Below are 20449 nucleotides of genomic sequence, written 5' to 3'. Positions count from 1 at the left end.
AAAACATTACGCCCAAGCTAAAGAGGTCTGTTCAATAAGATATTACATTTATCAATACAAAAGTGACAAATTTACAAATATTTTTTAAGTGCATTTCAAGAAAAAATATATAATACATGTTCGCCTGTGATAAAACAAAATTTTATGTTTCTTAATTTAACTGGCTGACTTATTTCAAAGGAAAGACTGGTAAGGATTACGTCGTGCATAGGATTGTGGGTCAACAACGTTTTCTAGCAGAGCTTTGTGACCTCGTCTTAATTTCATACAGTCCCACAATCCTATGCACCAAACGTTTGTTACCAATGTTATTTTAAAAATTAACTAGTTATTTTTCTCTTGTTAAAATATTTTTATCGGTATAATTTGACCCTCTAAAATATCTTGTTAGCCTATTTGTACGTGTTACGAAATACGATTAATGATATCTGATACAGTTTGTAGGATTTACGCAAGATTAAGGATGGATAATTTTGGTTGATTCAGTGTCATAACGGTTGGATATCTTTCCATTTTAGCGCGTTTTTCAATGCTTGCATTAAAATAGAAAAGGTCAAGTAGAAACAAAGCAAGTTCTGGTCTAAATTGTTTAACATGTAAGGCGAACTATATGATTTACAAAAATAATTTGTAGACGAGATTAATATTCTAAAAACACACTGATAGAAATTAAATGTACTGCACATGCTCGAAACTGGTATTACTGCAGTGGACACTAATCTCGTACCCAGAACTACTCGGTTTCGTTCCCAATAACTGTACGCCGCGCATGCGCCTAATTGTCCGAGAAAATAAACATCGCCGCTGGAAAATACTGCATATAACAGCGTCAATAAGTCGAGGCTTTCAAGGGAAAAGTATTTTAGCACAAACATTAGAAGGTTTTCCACAAACAATAGAAACAGTATGCATTGGTTAAAAGGTTGAAATACAAATTTAATACTAAATAGAGTAAGATGATCTTAAAGGCGCTCACCCCCGCTGTTTGTTTCCCCTTTAACCTATCCCTACCCCTCCCCCCACCAGCCCTCACCATTTACTCCCTAAAGTTCTCTCATGCAGTCCGATGCAGTCCACTGTTTCAATGTGTCGGCCATATTCCGAGCATGCGCAGTACCTTGTTGTATCAGTGTCTTGTTACTCGCGTTCTGCGTTATGTCTATAGTGATCAGAATAGGTACTATTCCTGTGGTTTAGCTCTTGATGCTTGAGCTGTTGAAAGATAAAGTATCATTAGACAGTTCATCTTGAAATCAAGCAACTCAGTGGAATTGGAAGAAAAATAGGCGTTACTAAGAACCTCGAGAACTAAAAATTGACCCCGATACAACACGACAAATATGGATCGGATTTATTCGAAGGGGGCTCGCGCATTCGTTTGAATTCAATATCGACGGAGAAGTGTTACTAGAACGTCGTAGGATATAATACAAGCTGTAAACAAAATAGTTATTTCCAAAAAAAATAGCAAAGTTATTTATAATAACATTTGCGTTGCTTTTATTTTGCTCCGTCCCCGTTTTTGCGCAATCTCAAAGACGACACTTATCCAAAACTGAAAATCAGTGCCATATGCATGATGTTGGACTGTACTTTTTCGCGCTCTTTCCTAGAGCACCCTGTCCATGCACGCAATACCTATTCCAGGATAGTATAGCCATGTTAGCCATGTATTGTGATTTTTCATTGCTTTGGTGGTCACGAGGGTAAGAAAGCGAGAACTAGTAGGGGAGGGGAGGAGCGTGCTCATGTATTGCGATTTTCTATCGTTTTCTGATGTTGGGAGGGTGAGAGAGCGAGAGCTAGTAGGGGAGGGAAGGAGCGTGGTCATGTATTGCGATTCTCTATCGTTTTCTGATGTTGGGAGGGTGAGAGAGCGAGAACTAGTAGGGGAGGAGAGGAGCGTGCTCATGTGTTGCGATTCTCTATCGTTTTCTGATGTTGGGAGGGTGAGAGAGCGAGAACTAGTAAGGATAGGGAGGTGAGGGAAGAAGAGGAGGGGAGGAGCATGGTCACGTACCTGATGCCACTTCCTGAGACAACAGCACATCAAACCATGAATCAAAGAGACGATCGAAATGAGAAGCTCATTCAAACCAAGAGCAAGAATGGTTGCTGTGATTCCCCTGGCTTTTTTAACGTTCTGCGAGGTGTAGGCACGATCATCCCAATTGTACCAGGAGAAATTACCCATCTTTTCTCCACCAAAGAATGCAATGACTGCCATAGCATAGCAAATAACGACAAAGATGGCAAGGATTAGGGAAATGACGGACATGATGACAAACGTGATGATCTGTAGAAACATACATACACCAATAAGTCTAACTATTTATCCCTAAGATAAAAATAGGGTAAGCCTTAGCGACCATGGGTCACAGAGGCACAGTCAGTGGAGGTCATCAGCGCCTTCTCATTGCTTTCATTTCGACCACATTGAGTTGCGAGACATCTGTACTTGTGGTGGTGAATAGAGTTAACGAGCATTTTTTTCATCCAGCATGCTTGCAAGTCAAACAATCATTTTTTAACAGCCAATCGGGCTTGTTCAGTGATATTCTTGGGGTGCAACCACGTGATTCGAAATCCCTTGAGATATAAATAACAATGAAACAGCCGCCATGTTGGTTGATCTAAAAAGAGAAGCTAATGAGGAATGCTTTGTTATCGTCAACCAAGATGGTGGCTATGACGTAATATGCACCCCAAGAATAAATACATTACTAATTGTTACTAGATTAACCATATTTTTCTTACGTAGCTTCTCTTCTGCTTCATCGCCATCCTGCGGTAAGCACCAACCACTGCAACTGCACCAGTGGACAGGAACTGTAAAAGGTAAAGGAAAAAACGCATTAACAGTTTGCAGCATTGTTATCAGGGCGCTAATTACCTAATTAGCGCCCTGATTGTTATTGTTGACTCCTGTTAGAGCGATGGTACTTAATCCGTGAAATAAAAACAAAATAGTTATTAACTAGACTAATAGTCGCAATTTAGTGGATATTTAGTTGATATCACCCAAGTGAATCAATCTACATATGAATACACACGAGACATCAAATACACAAGAAACATGTTGGTCATTGATAGTCATAGCATTGATGAACAAATGGAAGGAAGGAAGAAAGAAAGAAAGAAAGAGGATGAGAGAAAAAACGTTTTCGAAGTGTAAGAGAAATAAATAAGAAATAAATCGATAAATAAGAAAATATCAAATAAAAAAGAAAGGAAGAAAGGAAGGAAGGAAGGAAGAAAGAAAGAAAGAAAGAAAGAGGGATGAGAGAAAAAACGTTTTCGAAGTGTAAGAGAGAACAGCGCAAAGACTGTCGGGTACTTTTTTCTTAATGTTTCACCAAGCGTAAATTCTCCTAATAATACACGGATTATCGAGTACACAGGCATAATTGACAATAAGTAAAATGATTAATGGTCTTAGTTCTATCTTTTGTATTGTACTAAGTGCTCTATAATAACGTCTAACTCATTACGACAACAGATAACCCCTAAATACGTCACACGAATGTTGTAGCATCTTCTATACTGAGCTGGATGATTAAATTCTCACGTAGAATTGAAATAAATTTCTATATTTAATACAAACATGAACGACTAGTTTATTAACTGCCTCAAATAAAAATTAATTAAAAAGTAATTAAATAAATGAAAACCTTTGCAAAGAAGTTCACTCAGAAAATTCAATTAAAAAGTGTATTTTAAAAAGAACTGCAGGGATAATTTCGATAACTGCAGCAATTAAAAGGTAGATTTACGCTCCTAAAGAATCGTATCCCCAGCAAGGATTTAAATAAGAGCGGTACCTATTCCTAAACTGTTGCTTATCATTTTCAAATGAATTTAAACCCGTTTCTAAAAAGATCAAAACATTGTCTCCAAATTGATGACAATTTCTTCTTTTTCAGTATTTAATTGAAAGTGCTGGAGTTTCAATGTTGACGAGGAAAAGTTTTATAGAAAAAGAAAAAGGTATACGAAAAAGTCAGGACTTTTAAAAGAGGGTGACGTTTGCATTCCAACGCAAGGCAGTTCGGGTTCTTTGCATTTAAGTTTTAAGCCTATCATGAAGATTTAAAGCGATACTTTTGAACTTATATTCTTTAAAACTCACCACGACACCAGTCCATATTCCAAGGAGCATCTCACTTGTCCAATGGTAAACTTGAATTCGTGCAACGATACCCATTACGATCAACAAGCCTCCAAGAGCTGCATGAATACACCCCATTACCTTCGCAGGAGTGTTAAAGGAATAGCGAAATCTAGCCATGTTGAATAGGTTGTTCCTGTTGCTTCTTGACTGTAAACTATCGCCTAAAACCAGTCCTAACTGACTGTATTTCTCGTGAACTACGAGAGTATCTTTTAAAGGAGTTATTAGTGAGTTATTAGTAATTTTCTCACAACAAAGCGAAGATAATATTTTTCTGGTCTCTTCCAAGAGCCAATATTCTCAATGAGTTGGTTTTGATTGGTTGAACAAGTGAATCAGACAAGTCATTTATAACATCTTTGACGTAATGGCACGAATTAAATCATTTTAAAATTCCTTCTCGCTGGATGAAGCCAAGCGTAACAACCGTATATCAAGATGAGAATCAGGAAAAGTATTTCTAGGCTGTACTTGATAAATACCATAAAAACTAGCTGTCAGTCTAGTGTGCACAAACAACTACAAGTCAATGAAAAGACTAAACGCATCTTTCTGGGGTGGCTGCACTCATCTGACGAGAATCGAAAGTTTGTCAATGTTTGTAAAAAAAGAAAGGTGGTGTCGTGGTAAGAAAGAGAAGTGAGTTGTTCCATTTCGCACTATGAAACTGAGAAGAGTTGATTCAACTAGGAAAGAGAAACTTTTTTCCTGTAAGAAAGTCTCTCTTTGCTAATGTTTGAGAAATGCACTTGTTTAATGAGAAGAAAACGTATTCTTCTGTAAAGAAATCCCATGAAGGCAAACTAGGGAGAAAAGGAAATGACACACCGAATGATGGAGGTGACCCACCTAGTGTTGGAAGTACCAGACCAGTACCCGGTGATAAAGGTGACCCACCTAGTGTTGGAAGTACCAGACCAGTACGTGGTGATGGAGGTAACCCACCTAGTGTTGGAAGTATCAGACCAGTACCCGATGATGAAGGTGACCCACCTAGTGTTGGAAGTACCTAGTGTTGTGAGTACGAGACCAGTACCCGGTGATAAAGGAGACCCACCTAGTGTTGAAAGTACCTAGTGTTGTGAGTACGAGACCAGTATCCGGTGACAAAGGTGACACATCTAGTATTGGAAGTACCAGACCAGTACCCAGTGATGGAGGAGTACCCGGTGTAAATCACATAATTATGATGCATGAATAATAGGCATGAGGTTTGCAGTTGGAAAGTTACTTATCAAATAATTGGAAGCAATACCTCATGGTAAATGGCATTCAATCTGAGACCTTGCAAATTTTTTATGGAGTTCCACAGGTTCCGTATTAGGCCCAACCTTGTTCTCCATGCACTACAATGATATATTAAAATCAAGTAATAATGGATCTATGACCTTACTTCCTGATGATACTGAAATTCACACATCACAATCTGAGTGGGAACTGGAAGAACAGCACTTAATCAGAAAACATGACTACAGAATCAAGCTTCGAAAATTATACTTAGAAAATATAGAAAATCCTGTTCACAAACTTTGCTAAATAAACTGGGAATCTTGACTTTATACAATTATTGCAGATGTTTTTTACGATTTGTTTTAATTTTTAAAATTGTTAACAATAAAAATTGCAAGATACGTAGTAGATATATGTAAATATATTTATTTATTTATTTTATTTTATTTATGTATATAGGTATATATTTAAATTAATGTATATATAGTAGTACCTCATGGTTCTGCCTGATCCATTTTTATACCGATTAAATAAAGTTTATATTATTATTATAATAGCGCAGCCAACTGATTCTAAAAATAGCTTAAAGATTCAGACAAACATTGCATTCTGTTTAACAGCTATGAGGATTATACGAACCGATTTTATTATTTTTACTTAAAGTTACAATAACAACCCATGTAAACTAAGATCAACTGCGATAGGCTGTGAAAATCATCTGCTGAAAGTAAACTTGTAAGTTTGTTTGTCCGAATTTCGCCTTTGTCTTCGTATTGATGACGTCACGGCTGCGCTGCGCTATTAATTATTAATGAGGGGAGGAGTACACACCAAGTTGACTCAAAAAAAAGAGTTCTCTCTACCTTGCTTTAGGGACAACTTTCGGTTTGCAGAATGTAAGTCTGTAGCAAGGATCCATGTAAACGGATTTCAACAAGTTCAGTACTTTCCATACAAACAGTGTAAGGTTGTTGTTGTAGTGGCCCTGTATGGGAAAAAGGCTGTGTCAAAGAATATGCTTTTAGAATCATTTGAGTCTTTATAATGTTTTATTTAGATTAAATTATGTTTCTTGTGAGGAGAAAGAATTGATAAATACAGCATTTAAAGGGGTCAAATCAAATGGGAGTTGAAAAGTTTGATGAATGGGCAGAATAGACCTCCTCGGCATTTCAGACCACATGTCATTCCCTAGAGTATCATTTCTTTGTTGAACAATTGCGCTTGGTTGTACATGATTAGACCCATAGATATAGATACAACTCAAACGAATAATCCTATTCTCAAGGGAATAAGATGTGGTCTGAAATGGAATAACATCATGCCCAAGCCAAGGAGGTCTATTACTACATAGCTTTTCATGCAAAATACTTCAAAAGCTACCAGAGATGTGTTGGTGGAGGTTGCACATAAAGAACGGGTTCAAACAGAACAGTATGTGATTGAAAGCTAGATTTAAACCTTTCCAATTATTTGATTGATTGATTTAAATATGATTAGGACTTTGTTTAAATATGAATTATAAAGCTAAAATCAATATCAAGCTTATGGATTTTACTTACATTTTTCTTTTAAAAAACCCTGTCCAAAACGTTTTCATTCAAATTTTACTTTTTTCCTTAAAGGGAACTTCTTTTAGTGACCATTATTCCCATAAGTTTCTCGGTAATATTAAAAGCATAACACTTTCCACGAACAGCCATGTAAAGAAGCATGTAGCCAGTAGAGACTGACGTTCTTGAAAAATCCTTAGTCGCTGTTTTTCGCTGAAGCATTCTCAACTTACTTGAGCAGTTACTTTAGAAATATATGTTTGAAAATGTCGCGTGTTCAGCTGGTCTTCTTAAGTATTTTCAACAGCACTTTTACGTTTAAATATCCAACAATTTTTTTCCAATTAATGGCTGATGGCAGCTGATGGCAGCCTATGATGGCACGTGCACCTGCAGAACTGATTGCAACCGTGTTGCTCTACGTGCTGACCAAGAGGAACGTGGGCTCACTTTTTCCTCCACAGGCAGCCCAAGCAATGTTCTTGTGTACAAAGGTAAAGGTACAAATCAGTACAAAGGTAAGGTTTGGTTTTAATAAATCTTGACAAAACTTTTATATACTGTTTATTGTCTCTTCGTTAGTGGCTGTATAATTGTGTGGGCTTGATCAGTAAACTAGTGTATAACACGCAGGGTAAATTTTATGTACTGAAAGTGATCCCGGGGGGAGGGGGGGTACTCCCATATATGGACTATATACGGGGATGATCCGCTGAACAGGATATGGTTTTTCGAGCTTCTTGTCATAAACAGGGTATGCAATTTCACTCAAGTTCCAAGTTTTTTCTGAGTTTCCTGTCATATTCAGGGTTTCTACTTTCGTATTGACCGAAACTGGTTATTACGGTCGTAAAAAAACGATACGCTAGCTGACATGATAATTGAAACAGGAACTCAGTGCAATAAAGTATGTATTTTGTCATAAACAGGGTCCACAAATTTGAGGGTTTTTTTATCGTAAACAGGGTACCCCTTTCAGAATCCCAGCGGAACACCCCTGGTATATATACCATAGCCAGAATGAGAAAAACAGCAAACAAATCAAGAGATTCTGGCAAATAAAACAACTAAGCAAAAAAACTTTTTTACCTCTTGGATCTGTTTTGCGTGCAGAATGAAGTTACTTCAAAGAAGCGCGTAGCCCCCGTACCTACAGAAAGTAAGGAAGAGATCAAACCACCTCAGTTGAGCGGGCAGTTGAGTGGCCCTATGACGATTGATGTCAAAGAACACAAGATTAGTGGATTACGTGTCAGGTAAGGCGTCACATAACGTCACATAAGACTGAATCTGGAGATTTGCGCGTAAAGGGTCAGGAAAATTTGCATTCGTTGAATCAATTTTTCATCTTTTTAAATCACGTCTTATATCCTAAATTCGTATCATAATGAATCAAAGGCACGTTTTCGGAGATGTTCTGTACGTAGGGAGAATGATTCGCAAGAACAGCCAATCAGAGCCCTACATCGAGGTGATAAACAGATTCCGCAAAAATCTGTTTTCCAAACTGCTGAATTGATTTGGCCATTAGTTATCAAATATAAACACAGCTAGAAATAATTGTGCTTCTAGTGTTAAAATATTCCAAATAAATGCTTGGGCAATTAAGAATTTTAATTAAACCAGTCCTATTGTTCACTACGTCTATCATCATCGTGTTAATCCGACCAATCGTGTTCACCAATCGTGTGATCAAGCCTCTCTAAAGAGGTACACATCCGGTCAGGTTAGGGCACTATTCAGTTTCCATTACAGTAGTGTCAGTGGTTCAGTGAAGGAATTCTGTTCGTTAGAAATGGCTTATGTAGCGAGGGGAGATCATAAAAAAGTTATCCAGACAGGAGTTGAATCGTTCAGGGAAAGAGCGGTCGTCCTACAGCAAGAACTGAAAGAATGCGAGGAAAAACGAAAGCAGTTTTTAGAGGACTCCAAAAAGGCCAAGATTCGATTTCACAAGTATAAACAAGAAGCCCCTGGAATTAGGCTTCGGATGCAGGAGATCGACGAACGAATGGAGAAAATCGAACGAGATTTAAAAATAAACAAAGAGAAGATATATCAAACTAACCGAAGGAGGCAAGAGAATTTAAACATGATAGAAAAACTACAAGCACCAATGCCAGATATGGGAGAACTGGCAAAGGAAATCCAAACTGCAAGTCAATATGCAGGACTCATGAGACAGAAAAAAGCTGCGGTTCAAAGTAAAATTGAGAGTTTAGAGGATAAAATCCAAAGAGCCGAACGTCGCAGAGAGAAAGCCGAGGATATGTCTTATACGATTCTTCAGAAGCTCGCAACACACAGACATCTTCTGGGCAACCCAGAGGTTACTTCCAATTACAAGCCAATGAAGCAAGAAGAGTATATTAGCAGGATGAACAATGCAAGAGAGAAAATCAGAATCGCTGCGATCAGGAGGAGAAACGCTGAAGATATCGCTGGAAACTTAGAAAAAAGAATAGCAGTGATGGATAAAGCCCTCGATAATTATGAGAGGAGGATAAGTGACTTTCACAAAAGCAAGAGAGAAATCATGGGATCTAAGTTTTAGCTTCTTTGTGGCGGACTATTCATCGAACTGTGACTGATCCGTTTAACAATAACACCAAAATCTGGTGCTGGATTATTCCTAAATTCTGACTTTTATAAATTATAATTTAAAGAAATTACTAAATATGTACTATCAATATTGTTTTGCTGCCGAAAGGTAAGAGGTTCGCTCCGTGTTGGGACAGTTTCGGTGAACAGCTTTTTATAGAATCATTTGTTTACATATTAATATTTTATAACTTTGGAAAAGAATTGTCTTCAGGATTGTTTGTCTTTGTGTATGACACAGAACATAATAGATTTACACAAATAAAAAACGGCTTTATGTAGCCAAACTCGAAAATTTGAGATACTGCAGTAAATGATTGTCGTGTTTTGGGGGGACCACTTTTATCCTGCGTACCCTAAATGCTTTGCGCATCCAAGTATTTTTTTTCCTTTGATAATTTTTCGTGGGATTGGGAGGTTTATTATCCTTGGTTTTGTTATCCGTTAGATATGAAACATATACGAAAAATAAAGCGATTTAATTGTGAAACTATTCTTTATAGACCTTCTTAAATTTTCAGATTTACTTAATTCTAACTTAGCTCAAATTCTCATGACATGTCATGCAAGCATGAATTCTCACTATAACTGATAACTGTGAAACACTGAAGCGACAGAGTCTCTGGAAACCAGGACTGAGAACTGAACCTCCTAAAAAAATAAAATCAGCATTAAGAAAATGTTGTACGATCGAATTATCGTAAGATTCGACGGTACTGGTTGGGGACCGGTCTTCTGCGGGCTTCTGTGGGAGCCATGACTCTTCTAGATTTTTCTTTTGTACGTCTCTAACAGTTTGAAATTGGATTTCAACTGAGCGTCAAAGTGTTAAAAGAGTCGTAAGTAACTACAAGATATATTTTAACCTTTCTAAGAATAGCTTGATATAAATAACTAAGGACCGTACGAGTGGAGATCTAGATTGTCGAACTAATAGTTAGAAATGGCCACACTCCTAGACTAAACTGAGAAGCTTTGTGCTGTAATAATTTCTTAACGGCTTTCCTTTACCGAGCTTAGTTATCCTTTAAGAGACAGTACACAGCATTCCCTTTTTATCTTTCAACCCCACCACGCACACTCTATGCTACTCGATCTTCAATTTTCTCTCTCTCCTTACATGCATTGTCTACAAAAAGATAAACTCTTTTCTGTGCCTTTCTTTTAGAACAATGAAAGTCGTCTTGTCTTGTCATAGTACACATTTTCAGCACCTCCTCAGGTCCTTTTTTTGCTGTAAAGGAAACTGATCGACTCCTGCCGTAGATTAATATACTAGAAACTTCCACTTCTTGCCCTTTAGGCCCCGTACCACGCTAAGTCAAAACTAGTTAAAATATTTTTAGATTGAATTTGATCGATCCTGGGTGAAGTCTGACTACACTAGGCCGAAGGGCTACGCACCTCTTCAGTCTACTTTAGAGAATTTTCGTATGAGTAGAAATTTGGTACTTCCAGTAATTTCATCCAACCACAAAGCGTAGGACAGATACGTACGATACGGTACGATATGTACCTACGGCTGCATGTACAAATCTATGTTCTTAATGGGCCCTTAACTCGTATATTTGCCTATTTGAGATAATTCTCAATGGACCAAGGCACTGAAAAAGGCTTAGGTGATGAAGATATAAAATTCGTCTCATTTTAGGTTTTTAACAAGACGCTCTAAGAGCGCATACTGGGTTGCCTGGCTGGTAGATTCGAAACGTGAGAGCGCTTTTAAAAATCCACAGGTAGCCCAAATATTTTTCAGACAAAATTATTTTCCTGGTTGGTCTTCCTGTGTTCATTCTGCTCAGACGAAATGGCTGAAACATCGGAGAAGAAAAAGAATCGACGTCTGCCACAAACAGTCACCTTATACCTCGTGCTTTACAATGCTTTACAAACCCTTGGGTAAGCTTACACTCTGTACTTTAGGTTAGGGACAAAAACATGGCAATCGGTGTTGTTTTGAAGGGTTTTCACACTTGGTTTGACGAGCCATGTGTTGATCACCAGAAAGCCTTGCAAACTCTTTACCAAAAGATTTCGATTCTAAAAATACGTAATTTATTTAAACCTGAATATATTTAAATTGGTCTAAGATAATATTTATCCAGCAAGAAAACTAAGATCAAGTAATACCTACTAAGCTGGTTTGTTAGTGAACATGCTAAGTGTTGTTTTTTTTTGTTATAAAATTTGGGGTATGATTTTTAGGTTTCTATAGAGACTATGAGAAGAGCATTGCATTTCCAGCACTTATAAAAATCACTTCGTAGAATCAAATATTTGCCTGGTCTATTAATTCGATGTTCGAAACTTTAGTACAACGCTTTTTATAGTTTTTGCTCTTGCAATCTATTTTGTCAGGCAAATATTTGAACTCAGTTCGAGTCTTGGCATGATTTGGGAGAGCAATGAAGACAATCTAACATAGATGATACGTACGATATCAATGACATGTAGGCTTTAGATGAGTTTATACTTGTAAGCGTATATATGTATACATATGTTATGCCATCAATCCTGATTTTTTGCTATTATCCTGACATTGACACCATGATAGATGCATCATCTCTGAAAACAATATTTTAAAATTTATGTATTAAAGAATCATTCACAGAAATTAGAATTTAAAACTCGCAATGATTATTGGTTGCAGTTGAAGTACAGTAGGGAAGCATGCATGTTATTAATTGTTCATTACCAGTCTGAAAGAAATGGATATTTTTTAAACCAGAAAATCTGTGCACACCAAATGAAAGAATTGTAATCTTTAGTCTATATAATATTAATTAATCTTGGTTCCAATTTTTTTGTGCAGGTGGACATTAATACTTGTTCTTAGTGTATGGCATCTGATCAAGAATAGAAGTCATACAGGACTGTATGCAGCTATCAAAATACCACTGTCTATATTCCAGACAGCTGCAATACTTGAGGTTAGTATGTCTTCTATATATATGCTATTTTTCATCACTGGAATGGCTGGCAAGCAATGTGCTATGAATTCCAGAGAGTGTTGTTTTGCTTGGTGTCAATCACCTGAATAATCTCATTATCAGATGCAGGGGCAGATCTAGGGATTGGTGCAGAGGGTGTGCACCCCTCCACCTCTTAGATGAGCCGACAATTTTCTAATCAGCTAATTTCTTGATGCCAACACTCGCTAGCTTTGTTTTTGATTAAATGTATGTGAAATGCATTACTCATGATACCCACCCCCGCCTGAAAAAAATCCTAGATTCGCCCCCTGAGATGTGTTCACAATGATGGCCAAACACTAAACATCATGAACTGTCAACCTGCAGCGAGTATTTTACTGCTTGATATAAATCAGCTGAACAAATCTCATGGATCCATTGATAAGCCTACAATGATGGCTAAACACTGCTACTCACATACTGCTATAGAAGTACTAGCACTAACCTTTCTTAACAGCCTTTTTTATTGTTATTTCTTCTCCAGGTTGTCCACTGTGCTGTGGGTAAGTGTAGCAGTATTAGATCTCATCGTCTGTACAATAATTAGAGTTCATCAGATTAGACCCAGTCACTGTTTTACATTCCAGACCACTTATCAATTCCTTGAGAATAAGATTCTTTGTTTTAGTCTCACCCATGAACCTCTATCATGCACAGCAATGATGACTAGAACAATAGATTTCACACCACTGGCCTCACATTCAAGTGCTGCAGGATGAGGTTAACATGTGGTTAAACGAAGGCTTTTATTTTCATGGGGGTTTCCCCATGGGAACAGACATGGCACTCTGTGATAAAGGTCCATATTAATGCTCTTTAAGCATACTGTAGTGGTAAATCATGAAAGAAATAATACTGAAGTGGATGGCACACTTATTGAAATGCGTCAGAAATCGCTGGTTTCTTGTTGTAGTTGGTTTTTCAAAAATGTCATGAGAATACCTTGTTTTGTTTTTATATCAGGTTATGTGCGTTCTTCTGTCTTCCTCACTGGGTTCCAGGTTGCATCCAGACTCTTCCTTACCTGGGCTGTGGTGTTCACTATCCCACAGGTAAATAACCAGTTTTTTTCCTCAAACTTGAAATGGCTAATATACACCTATTTCAAAAAACGTTGTCATCACCAAAGGCAATAGGCCATACGTGATAGGCGAAAATCTATAAGATAAATGTCATTCCAAGATCCAAGAATAGCTGGAATGACTTGTGCTTCTTCTTCTTCTTCTCATCAAGAGTATGGACCTTTGTGCTGAGACTGATTCGATGTCTTTGTATTCAAAGAAACCATTTCCATGTTGGAATGACATATCGCCTATTGCCTTTGGCGATGACAACGTTTTTTGAAATAGGTGTATATACTTTATAGCTATATGTACTTATCCCTTACTGTATCTACAGGTACAAGACTGCATGGGAGTGGCAGCATTTGTTATGGCTTGGTCCATCACTGAGGTCATAAGATATTTGTTCTACGTCTGCTCTCTGGTCAGCGTTTTGCCATATGCCTTACAGTGGTGCAGATACACATTCTTTTTTGTCCTTTATCCAATTGGTGTTTCGGTACGTTATTTTTTAAATGTTATTAGCAGGTCTGATTAGTTTTATTTAGAGTGATGGTATAATGATGATGATGATGGTGGTGGTGGTGATGGTGATGGTGGTGATGATGGGTTTGGGCGTTTGATGTGATAATGATAATAATAATATACATGTATAGTTGTCATAATGATGACCAATATAATTATAAGTGTGGTAGTGGTGATGATGCCATTATTGATAATTTATTTGTATGTTCAATAGAAGCTTGGGTGTATTGTTCTCCCATTTCAGACCATGTCTTTCCCTTGAATATGATTCTTCATTTGAGTTGTTTCCAAATTCATGTGTCTTCTCATGTGCAACTGTTAAACAAAGAAATAATACTCTTGGGAATAATACATGCTTTGAAATGAGCAAAACATTACAGCCAAGTTAAAGAGGTCAATTCTTGTCACTCACCAGGATTTCTTTAATCTTTTTATCAGGGTGAGCTGTTCACTATCTACACTGCTCTTCCTCATGTCCACAAGTCAGGCATCTACTCCATACCCTTGCCCAATCCAGCAAATCTTGCATTCAGCTACTACACTTTCTTGATCCTGGTGATGCTTTCCTATATACCTAGTAAGTTGGTCAAATAAAGTTCAGTTAATAATAGGTAAAATAATTGGGTAAGTCTTGTATGGGAAGCCTTTGTTTAGTAGTATTGGGAAGCGATTTCAATGCAGGAACCCATTTCATAGACCAAGAAAACCATTTTGGTGCAATGGAACCCATTTCATTGTAATGAAAACCTTTTCAGTGCAATAGAAACCATTTCACTGTAATAGAAACGATTTCACTGTAATAGAAACCATTTCACTCTAATAGAAACCTTTTCATTTTCTTTTCCCGGGAGCCCTGTTACAAGTGCAATAGAAGGTAATAGCGTACGAAACCATTTAAGACCATGGGAAGTCGATACAGTGTAAAAAAGCCACGGAAGCCATACCAGTGCAAATAGAAGCCACTTCAGTGTAACAATTTACAAGTGGAATCTAGATCTGTATGATTTTACTAATAGAAATATCTCTCAGTTTTTCCACAGTTATATTGTCACATGATTGCTCAGAGGAAAAAGGTGCTTTCCACTCCAGCAAAGAAACAAGATTAAATGATTAAAAAAAAACGCCAGACCAGTTTTGCAGACTTGGCATTTGTGATTTCGTTAACTCAGACGTCATGAATTGCTGACTTATAATTGCGAGTTAGTTATAATACAAAGGAAACGATCGGGAAGTTAAAATAAGTAAAGTTTAATTGGTAAAGTGAGAATCCATATTCAAACTGACTGCTTAGTTGAAATAAGATAGATATGTGCAAATGGATAAGAATGATCCTGAAACTGAGAGTCCATCTTATGGTGAATTTTCACGGTAATTGTGAACAATGTTATGTGAAAAACCGTTCAGTGTTCTTAGAGAAAATTAATAAAGGATAAATATTTTTAATAAAAATGCGTTAAGCTAAGATACAAAGAATATTGTACATGTCTAAGTACTGTTTAATAAACGAGCAGGAGTGTTTTATCGGGTATAAAACACGAGGCGTAGCCGAGAATCTTTATCCGATATAAAATCACCTTCATGGTCATGATTTCTATTGTGTTTTCTTCATGAATTATGAATGAGTTTTCTAACATAAGTTAGAAAACTCAACATTCCGCGAACCAAATGGAAACTTGATATTACGTTTTATCCAATTAGAATCCTAGCTGGAGTACGATGGGCACGGCACGGTACGGCAGGTCTGTCACATTTTTTAAAGGAGAAAGTTTTGCATTGCGTAAAAAAAGTCACGCCCAACTTGCTGTAGCTTCTAAAACTTGAATAGACAAAATAGCACGCGCATAGGAAGCCATTTTAGTGCAACGATTCTGAGTCGTGATGGGTGGCACCGAAAATTTCGGCTACCCTTTTGTAATTAATCCTCTTAAGATGAATGGTTCTCAATGATTGCTGTTTCACGAATTTCTCAAGGTATTTTCAAGAAAAATCAACAGGAATTCTTAAGTATTTGAAGATTGAAGTATATTATTCTACTTTTAATCTTTTAAATTATTACAGTGAAGACATTTGAACCATGAAAACTTTACGTTTTTCGTAACTATTGTAAAATGCACACTGTAAATCATCTCTTGAGCCAGTCGATTGGAAATTATATTCAGTTTGTATCACTCGCTCGGTGTGTTTTAACTCAATATTTCATTTCGAGGGATTTAAACAGGAGAAGTGTTCAGGAAACAATATCCTGGAAAACCCTCGAAGTGTTCGGCTGTCTGATTGAATTTAGCCCTTATGGTTATTTCAGACAGCTAGTGCCTCAACCCTTTATATTCTCTTATCATATATATGATTTGTAACTGTTAAATGTAATGGATGGTGCAAATAAATAGTTGTTGTTCACGGTTCGAGTGTTCTAACTGTAACAGAAATCCGACTTTCTCTTTATACTCCACTGAATGTTGTTAACAAAACAGATATAGTGCTGATATTAACGTAACTGGTTACTAAAAGTTAACGGGTACCGAACAGGATCACCCGTAAAATAACCCCCATAATGCATTGCTAGCATGACAGGTTGTCTTGAATCAGCTTGAAAGGATCTACCAAGGTTACCAGTCAAACGTATCGAAAATATATATAGAATTTGGAAAATTAACTAGCGATGAACTAATCAGCCACAAAAAGAAGATACAAGTATCTGTGGGACAGAGTAGACAATGTAAGCTAAAATGACTTTCAGATAAAGGTATGTGAGGAATCAAATTGAATCATTTAAGCAACAACAGACATATTCAAATAAAGATGTACTAATTTCAATTCCTTCTCATAAAGAATGTTAGAAAAACGGGCTCAAATATTGAAGATACTTTTTTTTCTAGTTAATTTTCTACTTTGAAGTTTACTCTTCAATTAAATAAAGCTGTACAAAGCGGAATCATGGGAGGGGAAAGTGACTTCCATTGTTGTCTCAACGCACCGTTTTCGAATTCGTACAATACCGCTGTGTTCCTTGATTGCAGACTCGTTTAATCAGGGTTAGCCTAATTTCAGTATCAGATCTAGTTTCAACAACAACCTTCAACTGTAAAGGATGCAACAACGTCAATAATTCAAACACTTCAGTTAAAATTCCAGTGTAATGTAATTTATACAGCACAGCTGACATCACAATACCAAAAAAACGATGCCAGCTTTACGATCTATTGAACGAGTCACAAAATATCACAATAGATAACAAAATAGCAACAAAAATTATGTTGCACTGGCACGACTGTTGCACTGACTAGCCTCGTGTTCACGTGGAAACATAAAAGCGTTTTCACATGTATGAGAGGGTAGTCAGTCGGTAGTCAGTCCAGAACAATAGTTATTCAAATTGGCCACCATATTTTGATTCGGTGCGGATACGAGGGGTATCGTAAATGAGTCCCTACTGACCTTCATCTTTTTTTTTTTTGCTTCAGAAACATCATTTATCATGCGTCCTCCTAGACCCCTGTCATCCCCTACAGCCCGAACCATCAGCAGACGAACCTATGGACCATTCCTGTTCATAGCTCTCTTTGGCCTGTCTATATTTTATTATGCAAGTAAGTCATCGATAGAGTTTAGCATTTACAGAATTAATCTAAGGCTCAGGTCAAACGTCGAAATTCACCTGAGCCAAACCTAATTGAAACAATGGATAGTAGGCGGTTTTTTTATTGATGTTATTAGGTTCGGCTCATGTGAAGCTCGACGTTTGAAATGAGCCTAAGGCGGTTGAAAGTTTAGAAAATGCATTTTTTAAGAATTTGTAAATTATGTTGTATGTTATGTTGTCCTGACCAAATAATTTCAGCCTTACATTCCTCTATAGACCCCTAAAGTGACGTCAAAGGAGCTCAATTTGAAGAACAAACAAAATAATTTCGTTCTCCTGAGAATCGGAAACCTTTGCTTTGCCTTCCAAATTGAGCTGCATTCCCACGTTGCTGCCAGGGGTCTATAGACCATTTCACGGATCCCGTTACTCAACCTCAGCCTCGTCAGTGTGTAATATATTCTTTAGAAATTGCCTACAACCTGTGAAATTTTTAAGTGTTTCGATTGTTCGTTGATGTGTAAATTCCTTTCATTACTGCGGACTGTAGTCAAATTCTAAAGAATAATTACACGCTGACGAGGCTGAGGTTGAGTAACGGGATCCGTGAAATGGCCTATTGATCCTTGTGTTACATTATTTTTCAGACTTCTCTTGCGTGACATGGGGACCATATTCACATCCAATAGCTGCTAGCTATTCTAGTAAGACAAACATAAGTCACGCAACAGTTCGTCAGAAAGCGTTGCCATGCCTGCGTAACGCATTCAAGGACGTACTTCTTGTCATAGTGTACAACTACCCTTACTACAAGAGTATCAAGCACTTTAAAGACCTTTACAAGCCAGTCTTTCCTTCCATTGTATTCTGTGGTCCACCAGACAAAACTGCAGGAATCTCGGTCATGTCGGTCAACATCTACCGCGGAGTACTGGGTTATGAGTGTTTGGGGCAGGCAATTCGTCAACATCCGGGATTCCAAGGCTATTTTTACATCAACGATGACGTCATTTTAAATTACTGGAATTTTTATGATTTCGACCGGAATCAAATCTGGCAGTCGCCAAATGTTTTTAGCTCCACTCCAATGTATGGGGAAATTGAAGATCCATGGTATTGGTGGCGATCACCTTATGGGGTGTCCAACTGCCGACAGGCCTACGAACACTTAACGAACATTAGCCTCGGACACCAAGACTTTAGTCTACTGAGAGAAAACAGCAATGGGAGCCTGCGATGCTACAGCGGTCGGTCAGATGTCTTGTATATCCCAAAAAGACATGCGCAGGCATTTTCAGTCTTATCTTTTATCTTCTATACACATAAAGTGTTTTTAGAGATCGCAGTACCAACCATGTTACGAGTATTGGAAAAAGCAACGAATATCAAATATCTGCCGGGTTATTACATACCTGGTGACGTCAGAAAAGCCGACAAACGGGTTACAGATAGCAGGTTTTTCTGGTTTATCTACCTGACTAAGAAAGATAACTGGTTTATTCATCCATTTAAACTGCATCACGAGAAACTGGACAGGAATTTTAACTTTGTAATGTTAAAGTACTTTTTGATTAAAAAAACACGAGAATTGACCACGTGTGCTTGGCGTAAGAATAACATCCCTGATTCAAGTCACTCGAGAAGTAATCAGAGTACAATAAATGGTTCTTGATGTGGAAGAATTAGAGGTTAGACAAGAGACGCACAATACCCAATGAAGTTCAAACTCATTTTTAAAAAATTAGAAAGAATAATGGAGACTGCAATAACAAGAGATGAGACAAGAGACGCACGTTACCCAATGAAGTTCAAACTTATCACAAAAATAGATTAGACTAAATAAAAATAACTTTTGGCGTATTAAATCTCGCACTGATGTCATTCATTATAGACTAGTTTACGCATGTTGTGGTGATACTAACCTCTTTATCTACCTCCACAATCTCGTACCCAGAGCTCTTATATCTTACTGTCGAGCATGCGCAGTAAAAAATAATGGCTCTAGGTACGAGGAGATTGCTAGCTCCCCACTGATGCCATCCGTTATAGATCAGTTTGCGCATGTGGTAGTGTCACTAAACTCTTTATCTACCTACCTTTTCTTTAGATCCTACCACACGTTCTCTTGCACAACACCGTCCTGTTTTCAGCTTTCACCCTGTTTGTCGCGGCCAACCTCTTTTCTTTTCCTGTTTCTTCCTTCTCTCTCTCTTTAAAACAAGCTCTTAAAATCTATATGGTGGCATTATCTACACCAGGAATAACAATTTCTACAGTAACAATATGATATAGTAGTCTCAAGTTAAATGAAACATTTCTGCGACAGGAAATGAAACCGTTCCTTTTTTTTTCATTGTCTTGCAACTTTATTATCATCGTGATTTTTTGGTGATCAAAAATATCTATAAAATATAAATTTTCGTAGTGAGTCTAGATCATTTTACGAGTTAACAATTTAGATAATCATTTTGAGTATCCTTCATACTGTGTTAAAGATGTGATCTAAAATTACTAAGGCTTTGGTTAACCACATGCAATGTCAACCTAACATCAATTCTATCTTATCTTATCTTATCTTATCTTATCTTATCTTATCTTATCTTATCTTATCTTATCTTATCTAAGTCGGGGATGGCTCACAGATCACGCCCTGAAACAGTCCCTGGGCTGTTAAACGTCAAGGCACGGCTATGTCACAGATCGAACCCTGAAACAACCTCTGAGCTGATCAAAGTCACAGATCAATATGGAATTGC

At 37.3% G+C, this 20449-nt stretch overlaps 4 protein-coding genes and 1 long non-coding RNA gene across 5 annotated transcripts; 3 read left to right on the top strand and 2 right to left on the bottom strand.

The window, feature by feature from the left end:
* Positions 1–30: 30 nt before the first annotated feature.
* LOC116302551 (uncharacterized) lies at positions 31–4467 on the bottom strand. The gene is made up of 4 exons (XM_031711881.2): positions 4130–4467; positions 2758–2829; positions 2021–2296; positions 31–1212 (listed from the first exon to the last, which is right to left on the bottom strand). The coding sequence occupies exons 1-4, from the start codon at positions 4286–4288 to the stop codon at positions 1138–1140; spliced, it is 582 nt and encodes a 193-aa protein (XP_031567741.1). The 5' UTR covers positions 4289–4467; the 3' UTR covers positions 31–1137.
* A 4085-nt stretch (positions 4468–8552) lies between these two features.
* LOC116302587 (uncharacterized) lies at positions 8553–9855 on the top strand. The gene has a single exon (XM_031711919.2). The coding sequence runs from the start codon at positions 8750–8752 to the stop codon at positions 9506–9508; it is 759 nt and encodes a 252-aa protein (XP_031567779.2). The 5' UTR covers positions 8553–8749; the 3' UTR covers positions 9509–9855.
* Positions 9856–11343: 1488 nt separating this feature from the next.
* On the top strand, positions 11344–16510 carry LOC116302559 (very-long-chain (3R)-3-hydroxyacyl-CoA dehydratase 2). Its single transcript, XM_031711892.2, has 7 exons — positions 11344–11454; positions 12368–12485; positions 13012–13030; positions 13491–13579; positions 13926–14087; positions 14552–14690; positions 15143–16510. Exons 1-7 carry the CDS (start codon positions 11363–11365, stop codon positions 15217–15219), a joined length of 696 nt encoding a protein of 231 aa, XP_031567752.2. The 5' UTR covers positions 11344–11362; the 3' UTR covers positions 15220–16510.
* LOC116302560 (uncharacterized) lies at positions 12007–14667 on the bottom strand. The gene is made up of 3 exons (XR_016121072.1): positions 14526–14667; positions 12973–14428; positions 12007–12120 (listed from the first exon to the last, which is right to left on the bottom strand). It is a non-coding gene; the product is annotated as an uncharacterized LOC116302560 (long non-coding RNA).
* A 195-nt stretch (positions 16511–16705) lies between the features above and the next one.
* LOC116302558 (uncharacterized) lies at positions 16706–19558 on the top strand. The gene is made up of 3 exons (XM_031711888.2): positions 16706–16856; positions 17575–17700; positions 18341–19558. The coding sequence occupies exons 2-3, from the start codon at positions 17589–17591 to the stop codon at positions 19363–19365; spliced, it is 1137 nt and encodes a 378-aa protein (XP_031567748.2). The 5' UTR covers positions 16706–16856; positions 17575–17588; the 3' UTR covers positions 19366–19558.
* The last annotated feature ends 891 nt before the right edge of the window (positions 19559–20449 follow it).

The sequence above is a fragment of the Actinia tenebrosa genome, unplaced genomic scaffold, assembly GCF_029948245.1.
Source record: "Actinia tenebrosa isolate PJP-AT-01 unplaced genomic scaffold, QUT_ActTen_1.0 PGA_scaffold0__85_contigs__length_37466705, whole genome shotgun sequence".
NCBI lineage: Eukaryota > Metazoa > Cnidaria > Anthozoa > Actiniaria > Actiniidae > Actinia > Actinia tenebrosa.
This window is presented reverse-complemented; position numbering and strand designations above follow the sequence as displayed.